The sequence below is a fragment of the Salvia splendens genome, chromosome 1 (genome assembly GCF_004379255.2).
Source record: "Salvia splendens isolate huo1 chromosome 1, SspV2, whole genome shotgun sequence".
NCBI lineage: Eukaryota > Viridiplantae > Streptophyta > Magnoliopsida > Lamiales > Lamiaceae > Salvia > Salvia splendens.
Window position 1 is genome coordinate 5,093,812 of NC_056032.1, and position 11,219 is coordinate 5,105,030.

The following is an 11,219-nucleotide window of genomic DNA, read 5'->3' on the forward strand; positions in this document are numbered from 1 at the left end:
GCGACATCATCTTCGTGTCAAACTCGTGCCGGGCACCGAATAATGGCCCATCGCGCTGGGAGCACACCAAAAGCTCACTCAACATCCTTCCTAGCAGCCTCTTGTTTTCGCACAAAATATTGTTTATTCGGTCCAACCGGTTGGCGAACTGTCTTGACGAATACGGGCCAACGAGGGTATATTCCATCTGCCAAATAGTATCCCATGTGGTACTGCGTTCCGTTGGCTACGAAGCTGATTTCTGGACCCTTCGCCCAGCACTCATCATTGAAGAGAGGCGATGACTGCAGAACGTTGATGTCGTTGTTCGAACCTGTAACACTGAAATACGCATGCCAGATCCGCAAACGGTAGTCAGCAACAGCTTCCAGAATCATCGATGGACCTTTGCTTTTGAAACCAGTAGTGAACTGGCCTTTCCACGCCACCGGGCAGTTTTTTCACTCCCAATGCATGCAATCGATGCTTCCTAACACCCCTAGGAAACCGTGCACCGAACCGTGCATATCTAGCAGTCTCTGGCACTCATCAGAGGTTGGCTTTCGTAGGAACTCCGGACCAAAGATTTCCCGGATCCCCTTACAAAACTGCTTGAGCACCGTTAGGCTAGTCGTCTCACCCATCTGTAGGTATTCGTCGAACATATCAGCCGGTCCGGCATAGGCAAGCTGCCTAATTGCAGCGGTGCATTTCTGAAAAGTAGACAGCCCGATCCGGCCAATGCAATCACTCCAGAGGGTGAAGCACATGTACCGCTCCGCCAAATTCGTCGCTATATGGGTGAAGAAACGTTGCGACATTCTGAAACGCCAACGGAAAATCTCGGGTGGGTAACAGGGGTTATCCAGAAAGTAGTCTGTCATTAGAAGCTGGTGCGCTCCGCTATGGTCTCGTTGGATGGTCCGGCGATGAGTAATCGCACTAGGGAGCGCGGCCTCCGCCAATTCTGCCGCTTGCGCCTCATCCTCCTTGTCGGCTTCCCTTTGCACCTCTTGAATCAGAGAATTTCACGCGTCATTCCACAAATCGTCCATTTTTAATACTAATGGAATCCACAAATTTTAGTGAGAGAAAGTATGAATAAAGAGTTGGAATGGTGTGAAAATAATGAGGGAAATGGGGTATATTTATAGATAAATTAATTTTTTTTTTTAAAAACGAAGAAAAATAAATTGTCCGCCCCCTACCGGCTCGCCGCTCACCGCTGCGCTATAGGCCGGCGCCCCTGTCGGCGCGGCGCACCGCGCCTGGCGCGTCCTCGGCGCCTAGTCGCCAATCGCCCTTCCGCCCCAAAAAAAGCGTCGGCACCCGAGCGGACGCTTCTCCCGCTATAGTTAGCCGCGCCGGCCGGCGCGCCGCCCCTATAGTGGATGCTCTTAACCTATTATCGTACTTATTTGAAGATAAACGAATACAATATATAGTCCTATTTATAGTTATATATCTAGATCATATGCGGGTTGACAATATTTTTTGTATTATAAAAAAGAATTATTAAAGAAAACCCAGAATAAAGCTTATAATTTCCGCTTGGCTCAATTACATTAATTAAATAAATTACGGAAATAAATCGGACAAATTAAAACTGTATGTGACGAGGCGGATTAGCTTGATGTTTGCCTCATCTTTGAGCTATACTATCTTATACATCTTCATATGATACACATGTATCAGCTTTGATGTTTACGTTCATTCTTTGTCTGTCATCTCTTGGAAGGGATGGCCACTACACTGCCTCCACCTTCCAATATTGCTGTCGACATTCATCCTCGTACTCGACACCACAAGTTTCTTTTCATCGCCCTCGTCCATCTTTGCTTTTAAAATATCTCAAAAATTTTAAATAACTTAATATAAACACGAGCTTCATTTCATGTTAATTATACCAGATCGTCTTTCCATGACATGAAAAGCCAATTATAATTAAAAAAAACACATAGTGCATATGTGGCTTGTGAGCCTAACACTTCAAAAATCACTATGATACTCAACATATATAGTAGTAATAAAATTACCACGAAAGTGTGCATCACATCGACAACTTTTCATAAATGAATATGATACAGATAAAAAGATAGTGAATAGTGGATTATTATTATTATTCTTATTATTATTATTCTTATTCTTATTATTATTATTATTATTTTTTAATTTGAGTTTTTAGTGAAATTCTAGTGGAGTGGATGGAATGCAGTTTTGCATTCTTATCCATGTAGCCATCAACAAGAAAAGCAATCCCATTTTGAGATGTAATTTTAGGGCACCAATATAATGGTGATAGTTCTGATGATGACATGATTTCATAATTTATTTGTCACAGTCGCAAATATATTTCAAGCACCAAAAATAACATCTTTTTTTATGGTGGAGTAGTTACCACTTACCATCGATGTGAACCCTCGCTAGCTCCCAAATATTTACGTTTTTTTATCGGTGCAGCTTCATTCTATATTTAGGGCTTGTTCTGTTTGTCCAATAGGATTTAGGGTAGATAAGGAGAGGCCAGATAAATATGACACAAATTAGAAGTTGGGTTATTCATTTCAGCTGTTTGGTTTGCACTATATAAAGCACAAGTGATATATATCGTGTGTTTGGTTTGCTGTAAATCAAATACCACAATACCCAAACCTAAATTGGAGAATATATATTACAACTCTCTTCCGCCGCTCTTCCATTTCAGTGTTCCAGAATCGCCTCGCAAATTCCGCAGAAGCTATTTTCACTTTGTCCAGTTGAAGATGTCTGACTACATGCGTTCAAGGTTCACTTCCCCTGATGTGCCGAGTTCGCAAGGTACATATAGCTATCTCAGAATTGAATAAAAGAGAGTTTATTTTCGTATGGTTCAACATCATTTCGTTTGGTAATTTATTTGAAAGCACCAGTGAATTCGCATTTCGTTCTTAGATCTTGCAGTGCTTTACAGTTTTAATTGGGTGATTTTGTTGTGGTTCAGTGAATTCCCGCCTTGGACGGTCAAGGAGAGGCAACGGTGACCGAACCCGCCGAACCTGGTCATACCGTGAGGAGGAGATTCTTGTGGTTGCGCTGAAGGACCTTGTTGTCACCGGATGGAAAGCCGATAATGGATTTCGGACAGGCTACCTTGGCAGACTCGAGGAAGCCCTGAAGAAGCATTACCCCAACACTGACATCAAAGCAACTCCTCATATTAACTCGAAGCTCACTTCCTGGAAAAGATGCTACAATTCTTTGCGTGGCATCTTAAGTCGTAGCGGTGTGGGGTTCAACCTCCACGACGACTACAAGATAGATTGCGACGACGATCAGTGGTCGCAAATTGTCAAGGTACCAAATCTACAACGGGTGAAGGGGTGGCGTAGGTCGATGGCTTGCCTGATATAATTTATAAAGCCTATTTTCTGTCTGAAACTTTTTTTTTGGAAGCCCCTCTTCAACATTGGCTTGTTGCAATTGTCTGTAGATTATATTATTATCTATCATCTTTTGTAGGAAGGATTATGTTGCCTTAATCAGTAAACGATTTCCTAGTATTCCTTAATCAGCTGCATTTGAAGGAAAACCTTAATCAGCAAATATTGATCTCATTGATTGAATTTCCACATAGATATTCCAGCAAAACGTACACGAGATAGATCACATACACAACCTAGCTTAATAGAGTAGAAGGAAGACAAATACAACATAAAACGTCAATACTTGTGGGTGTTCGAAGAGCCACATGAACTTCCATGTGGCGAACCTAAATTGCTTGGAGGAAATTTCTTCGGCTTTGGGGGGTATTTCTTCCCGATACGCGGGTCCATATCCTCGTTATTGGACTGACTACCCACATTCGTGAACCCGTCTCCAAACAAATTGCGTTTCATCTTTGGCACTTTGGGCATGGGAGGAGAAGAGACGGACACGCTTAGCTCCACGGTCGGCGCCATTCCAACTCCATCTAATGGCTTAAACATCAGATTGAGATCCTCTACGGGCACGGTAGTGTCAGAAATATTGAATATCAGTGGTGCACTCTCCTGCTTAATATCTTGCGGTCCGAACAGCAACCTCAATCTTGGAAATTCGGGGTCCCCACAATAGTAATAAGCTGCAGCCAATTTATTTTCCTACAAGAACAACGGAGCCATGGAGTTACAATGAACAAGCTGACATAAAACAAACATTGTATCCACCTACCTTCAAAATGGGTTTCCATACTTGCTCCGGTGCCATGACCACGTTGGTGTTAGCATTCCAATACACACCGTTGGTTTTGACTACCTTGTCGAAAAGTATGTGTCTCTCTTCAAGGTTCTGAAATCTCTCGTACAATTGTGGCCATGTGAATGGCACCCCCACTTCTTTGGTGAGCACCTCCGCCACTTCTTCGAGGATGGGTATGGGGATCACGGAACCGCTCCACTTGTTCATTTCTTTGGTTTTGATTATCAAGGATAGCAGCAGTGAATCTACCTCAGCTGTCCAGCTTGATTTGTAAAAGAAAAAGCCTTGTTGAGGGATTTTTGTTCCCATTTCAAGTGAAGGAATGAAAGAAGCCAAAGTTGCTGGGTCCAAGCTTCAATTGAAGGGTCAGCTAAATATGAGTTATTTCATCACCATCCCAAGCAATTGTATGCCCGTGAATGACTAGACAAATCAGACTCGTGAGGGGCATATCTGCCATCGCAGCCTTGTTTAGAGTAGATTCCTGCATGATAATAGGAGATTCCTGCATGATTTTACAGCTCATTGTTGCTACTGTGTTGTCTTTCATATAGTGATGGGTGGAGCAGATTTATTTTGTTTGGAAAATGCTTTGTCAAATCAGCTCACGGGTAAGATGTAGCCTCCACAAAGCTATATTGAAGAGCTTATGTTGTACAAGCCCCCAAAGTATCACTCTTCGGAACCAAACTGTATTCTCTAATCACATCATGTATGCAATGGCATCAGCATCAGCTCCTCCGCCACTGCTGCCGGAGTAAGTAATTTATTGTTGTCGATTATCGAACATTTTTATTTTGCATATAACCACTAACTTTCCGGTTCCTAGGCACATTAAACCATCGTTTTGTCGGACATTGACTACACGGTCATGCTTGTACCGCATGGTAAGTTGGAAAATTCATATGTATTTTACATGCGAGGCTTGCTTTCCAAACTAACAACGACACATACTTTTTTGACATGAAGGTTATTCCTTATGAATGGATGTGCGAGCATGGAGGTAGCTTACCTAATCTCTGCAGACTCCAAATGCTCAATGGCCTTGAATGGGTGGTGGGCGTAACAAGGGATGGTCGTGAGAGCTACTTTGATCAAAACTGGAATGCATTTGTATCTGCTAATAGTCTCGGGATGAAACACGTCGTTGTTTTCAGTTACCACGGTGAAGGCGAATTCAAGGTCATGAGGTTCAATGCAAGTGGTTGTATGCCATCGACCGATATCTTCGTTCAAACTAATGGTGCATAATCTTAGAAGTGTTTCTATGCTTATTAAATGAATTTTAAATTATTTAGAATACTTTTTGATCTTATGTCCTCAACTATCTGGTTGCGATAATGTATATTTTTTATTCTAGACTTTCCAGATTGGGAGTACAATCCCAAGCGTAAGGACAAATCATACTATGAGGAATTTAGTGAATCAGAATCCACTGACGACGACGACACGGGATGTCCGGTTAGACGGGTTGAGGAGGTGCCGACCCTTCCCTCTTTTACCATTATCCTTCTTGCGTCGCAACTGGACCGGATCATGGTATTGTCCTCATTTCAATTGTGGAAGCATAAAACTTGTACATTTTCAAAAAGTAATCATATTCATTTGCAAATTCTGACGCAGTGCTTGCCTGAAATTTGGTGGAAAACCCACATTGCTGACCATAACAAAATTCAATCTGTGAATCTTTTGGTTGGTGATCATTCATGGAATGTCTACGTCAAGATTCAAAATGATAACGTGAAAATAATTCACGGTTGGAACAAATTTGTAGCAGACAACAATCTCGCCGTAGGGAGCATGTGCAAGTTCGAGTTGTTACCGGCTGAAGTCACAAAATTTCGGGTATCTTTTTAGTTATGGAACCTATGTAACTTTTAAATAATTGTACAAAGTGGACCCAAATCAGAATGTATTTCAGTATGTGGATGTTGCCTGTAGTTTAAGCGAACATATTTTTTGTTTTTGTTTTTTTTTCAGACAAATTTATATATGTTGGAGTCAAATACTCTCTAAGGCTGGCCCAAAAACAACGACTATACTAACAAAAACATAAATACTCCCACAAGGGTTCCAAGTTGAAAACATTATTAAACACAAAAAAATCAGTTCAGATTAATGACATATTAAGCTGACCAAGTTTCTAATCAGAAGGAAGGTGTACAAGTCTAATGATTACTAGAGAAAACATTTGATAAAGTTTGATAGTCCCACATGATATTGCCAAACACGAAATACATTGCTAGCAGCTATCCTTCTTGCAACTCGCATAAGCAATCACTGCATTGTGGATATGCGCTGTGACAATGGAATAAAGCAATGAATCCATTTCAGTATATGTAAGCATTGAAACATGTAAAAAAAGAACAGATTTGCATGTAGGTGTACTCACTTCAGCCCACATCGAGTTTGCCAGATCATCGCGACGCTGATTCCAAGATGACGTTGCCTCAACGTAGTCAACGTATTCACTGTCCCTATGATCTCCCTCGGCCTCAGCCCCTTGGCTCTCAGGCATGCAGTCCAAAAGGTCATCGAGTGGATCAATTGGCATCTCAGACCGAACGTAGTTATGGAGAAGGAAGCATGCTATAATTAAATTTATTTGAACTTTGAGGGGATAGAAGGAGGCACTGCGCAAAATACCCCACCGCATCTTCAGTACCGCGAATGCTCTCTCAATTACATTCCTAGCTTTGGTATGACGCATGTTGAAGAGCTCTACAGCATTTTGTGGAATTTGCGCATCAGGACCCCAATCTTGGAGGTGATACCTCACCCCCTTGTAAGGGGTTAGAAAACCTTCACTGTTCGCATATCCATTATCACACAAATAATAATTACCTAGACCAGACAAAACTCAACATCAGTTTAGTAAAAACTAACCAAATATAAATTTTCCATTTGAATTGATATATGTTGCTGAATATTGTAACTTATTCAAAGCTAGTCAATTTACCTATTGGGACTCGCAACCCATGAGGACGAGTTACGGCATCGCGAAGCACTCGAGCATCGCCAGCTGATCCCTCCCAGCCGGGTAATATGTATGTGAAACGCATGTGCCTGTCGCAAGCGGCCAAAGTGTTGGTTGTTATCTGACCCTTCCTATTCCTAAACCGTGGTTTGTCCTCGTTTGGTACTAAAACGTCAATGTAGGTGCCATCAAGAGCACCAAGACACCCCTGTATGCACAAGAAGTAGCCACACACTCACGTAGTGAAATGCTGAATATATAGTTTATTCCAAAAAGAATAGTCTTCGCTACTAAAATATAAAACATACCTGAAAACATTTCCATCGCCAATCTACACAATCTTCGCGAATAGGCTCGGGTTTGACCAAGAACAAGGAATGCAACTTTAATACTGCTGCAAGGACCTCATGAACGTAGAATGAAACTGTGTTCCCTGATCGCCAATGATCAAATCGAACAACACGGTTTTTCTTGTGATGTGCTATGACACCTAGAAAAATGGCGACTTGCTCTTCTATCCCTACGAACCGCCGGACGCGTAACATTCCCAACTCTGTAAACAATGAACACAACCTTCCAAACGTATTCCGGTCCATCCTACAATTAACTAAACAATCTGTGTCAGTTACCCCAACGAGTCTGTTTAAACGTTGAATCTGCATCGGTACTCGATTCAGAATGTCGTAAGCCAACGCAAATTCAGCTCGCCTCCTTTTCTTCGAAACTTTGCTAAAAATCATGTGCAGTATACAAATTCGCGCCACGGTTTGAGTCCAAATTATGTCCTCAATTATTTGCCTCACATAAGCATTTTGCTTCTTATGTTCCCTCATCTGTGCATAGATATACAAATAAGTTTCAATTCCAACTAATCTTTCATCATTCAAATAAAGGAAGCTTAAACTATTCAACTACCCTTTCATTATTCAAATAATAACCACAAAGCTGTGAATTCTCTACATCACAATTAGCACGATGCAACATCAATATTAATTTTTTTCACACAACAAGTTGCTGAAATACTGGTATATTTCTCACACTATATTTTGAATCGATTGGATTCAACATTACAAATTCAAAGTAAGCAATTGGATGAGAAAAAATTAAACTATGCACCATTGCAGTGGAAAACTTCAAAATTCCCATTTTTCTCACTGAGTTCAACCAAAATTCAGCATCTTTAATTCTTTATCATTAAACCAGACATCTTAATTAACATCTATTACGCGGTTTCATTTGCATTCAAAAACCCCAAATCACACGTCGAGACGCACAAAACGAATCAGCCACGTAATTCTACAATCCATATAACCTATAACACCGGATTGCATTCGAAAACGGCCAAATGAATTAATAAATTCGTTTGCTACATTAACTGAAAGGCAGATTCCCCACAATACGATCTAGGGTTTTTTAGCCTCCAAAAAAATTCAAATTCAAATGAATTAATCAATTCAATTGTAAACTTGGGTTGGATTCAAAATTACAAATTCAAATTATTCAATTAGAAAGGGAGATTCCATGGGTTTTGTAGATTTCGAAAAAAAAATAGGGAATGAACCGGTAGGAGGATTAATTCAAAATTACAAATTCGAATTGGGTTTGTAGCCTTCGAAAAAATTAATCAATGCAAACAAAACAAAGAACAGACTCACCTGAAATCTCTCGTTGCGGTGAGTGTCGCTTCTCTTCTGCACAGATTTGTTCAAAGGGCTTGTGTTGGTTTGGGAATGTTATGCTACGATTCCCCCAATTTTCTATGCATGTTCAAAGCAAATGTTATTGGTTTACCTCAAACCCTGATTAGAGCCTAATATGTATCGTAGGGCCAGACCCCGATACACTAACGCCATTATATGGCCAAAAAGAAACGGGCCAAAGCCCATTTGTAGGGCTGTGCATTTATGGTGTATGTCAAATAGAACACATGATAGGCACAGATACATAATTTAAATGACCTCTATATGACAAACAGAACAAGCCCTTAACATACTACTGTTTTAATTTGTTAGTTGTTGCTGTTAAACTGTAGTACATATTTTTTTCATTGATTTTAGACTTTTATTATTAATTATGTTTTATGGTGCATATTTCATTTGAGTTGCTTTGTAAGCATCATTCTCGTTGACTCCCCCTTAGCATTTTTGTTTTCTGTATAACTTTAAAGAATGAAGAAAATAGTAAATCGAAGTTTAAATTTTTATGTTACTTGTAAAATTGATAATATCAGTAACAAATGTATTATAACCAAACTAAATATATAAAATAAAATAATTAATAATAATGTAGATTTGTATACATGTTTGGGAGAGTCTTATGAGTTATGGTGGTACCTCAGTTTTGCAACTTATCCCATATCATAGATCCAAACCTTTTTGCGTTTGGTTCGTATATTTTAAGACCATCTCCAACCATTTACACCAAACTCAAACTCATTTTTGAGTATACGTCACACCAAAAAATAGTTTTACTCCAACCATTTACGCCAAATTCAAAACTTACACCATTTTTGATATTTCATCTCACAAAATTTTTGCAGTAACACCATATTTGATGTTATTTCAAAAAAAAAACCAAAAATAGGTTTGAATTTGGTATGGTTGGAGAAAATTTCTACACAAAAACTCATTTTTGGAGTATGGTAATTATAAGGAATGTTTAAAATATATCATAAAGTATATCAATGTTTTATTACTTGAGTGTTATGTTGCCTCATTCAAAATATATTTAGATTAACGGTATTATAATGATAAAACACATTATCTTTTTTTCCTTATATAGAATGGTATTTACCAATAGTAGTTTTTTATTAAAAAGGCAATATGCTTGTCCAATGGGCTTTAACGCCATTTCTCTAATTGGGCTTAACAAATTTACCCAAAAAATTGAACTTCGATGAAAACCCTTTTTTACATGCTTTAATAATATTGAACATATCCAATGAATAAGGAATCTACATCTAGTCATTTTTTATAACATCTTTATCTAATAGCATTGAATTAATTTATTTCGTCGACATAAACAAAACTTGTAAAGTTAGACTTAGACGGACAAAGTGAAAAAGGTCATCGGAGGGATGATTTAATGGAATTTTGGACAGAGGATCCCAATTGATTATGAATAATGTTGCTCAAATATGAAGTGTAGTGTAAAAAAAAGTTGAAACAAGCATTGATAAACATCAAACTAAATCAACATAAACAATATTCTGATTAATTAAAAGTAAAAAAAAAGAAGAAGTATGATGTGATTAATTAGCGTCAATGCAAAGAAGTAATCAAGTAAGCAACTTTCTTGATGTAGAGGTGATCTTGATGACAAGGCCAGGCGAAACGTCGTCGTGTTGCTGAATGTGGGAGTTGTTTTCGAGTATAAATGGATCGTCGCACTTGTCGCTGATGCTGTGAAGCGTTTCTCCGTCTCTCACTACATATATTTCGCTGCATTCTTCTCTTCCACGCGCCGCCCTTTCATCCACGGCCATCAACACAAACAACAGAAAAATAGTATAGCAAAAACCCATCGCACCACTATCTCTTCTCTCCCTCTTTCTATGTTAATATATACTACTCTACTCCACTACTATACTTATGTACGTGAAGTGTTAATTGTAATTAAGGGAATTAATTAAGGCAGATTAAAGGGTCCACGACCGCGAGTGTGGAGTTTACGAGGGTTAGTGGTTAGTTTTTGAACGTTACTGTATTTGTCTCTTATTTATTATGTGACGAATAACATTTGGTATTCCTTCCAATAAATAAATTAATTCCAACATTTGGTACTGTGCATTAAATTAATTAATGAGCATTGGTCTTGGTCAGTCTGTTGCCAGTAAATCGATACTACCTTGTGAAGAAAATTGACAAAAACTAATCTTTTTTTTTTGAAACAAGAGTTCGAGATTTTTATTAGTAGATGAGAGACTTGAGAGTTTGCTTAAATATAAACTGTTTAGTACAAACAGTAGCGGACGTAGAAAATTTTGTTAGTAGGGGCTCTACTATACTACTCGTTTTGTGCTTAAAAAGAGTCTCCCAAAATCTCTATA

General features: G+C 39.1%; 4 protein-coding genes across 4 annotated transcripts; 2 read left to right on the plus strand and 2 right to left on the minus strand.

Annotated features, from left to right (window-relative positions):
• Nucleotides 1-2,461: 2,461 nt before the first annotated feature.
• LOC121757789 lies at nucleotides 2,462-3,369 on the plus strand. Its single transcript, XM_042153276.1, has 2 exons — nucleotides 2,462-2,796; nucleotides 2,960-3,369. Exons 1-2 carry the CDS (start codon nucleotides 2,742-2,744, stop codon nucleotides 3,367-3,369), a joined length of 465 nt encoding a protein of 154 aa, XP_042009210.1. The 5' UTR covers nucleotides 2,462-2,741.
• Nucleotides 3,370-3,549: 180 nt separating this feature from the next.
• LOC121809538 lies at nucleotides 3,550-8,816 on the minus strand. Its single transcript, XM_042210243.1, has 3 exons — nucleotides 8,527-8,816; nucleotides 4,168-4,527; nucleotides 3,550-4,097 (listed from the first exon to the last, which is right to left on the minus strand). Exons 2-3 carry the CDS (start codon nucleotides 4,501-4,503, stop codon nucleotides 3,678-3,680), a joined length of 756 nt encoding a protein of 251 aa, XP_042066177.1. The 5' UTR covers nucleotides 4,504-4,527; nucleotides 8,527-8,816; the 3' UTR covers nucleotides 3,550-3,677.
• LOC121809547 (putative B3 domain-containing protein Os03g0621600) lies at nucleotides 4,463-6,145 on the plus strand. Its single transcript, XM_042210254.1, has 3 exons — nucleotides 4,463-5,437; nucleotides 5,555-5,733; nucleotides 5,818-6,145. The coding sequence occupies exons 1-3, from the start codon at nucleotides 5,158-5,160 to the stop codon at nucleotides 6,049-6,051; spliced, it is 693 nt and encodes a 230-aa protein (XP_042066188.1). The 5' UTR covers nucleotides 4,463-5,157; the 3' UTR covers nucleotides 6,052-6,145.
• On the minus strand, nucleotides 6,266-9,053 carry LOC121809532. Its single transcript, XM_042210229.1, has 5 exons — nucleotides 8,827-9,053; nucleotides 7,480-8,004; nucleotides 7,154-7,379; nucleotides 6,587-7,038; nucleotides 6,266-6,492 (listed from the first exon to the last, which is right to left on the minus strand). Exons 2-5 carry the CDS (start codon nucleotides 8,002-8,004, stop codon nucleotides 6,472-6,474), a joined length of 1,224 nt encoding a protein of 407 aa, XP_042066163.1. The 5' UTR covers nucleotides 8,827-9,053; the 3' UTR covers nucleotides 6,266-6,471.
• Nucleotides 9,054-11,219: the final 2,166 nt, after the last annotated feature.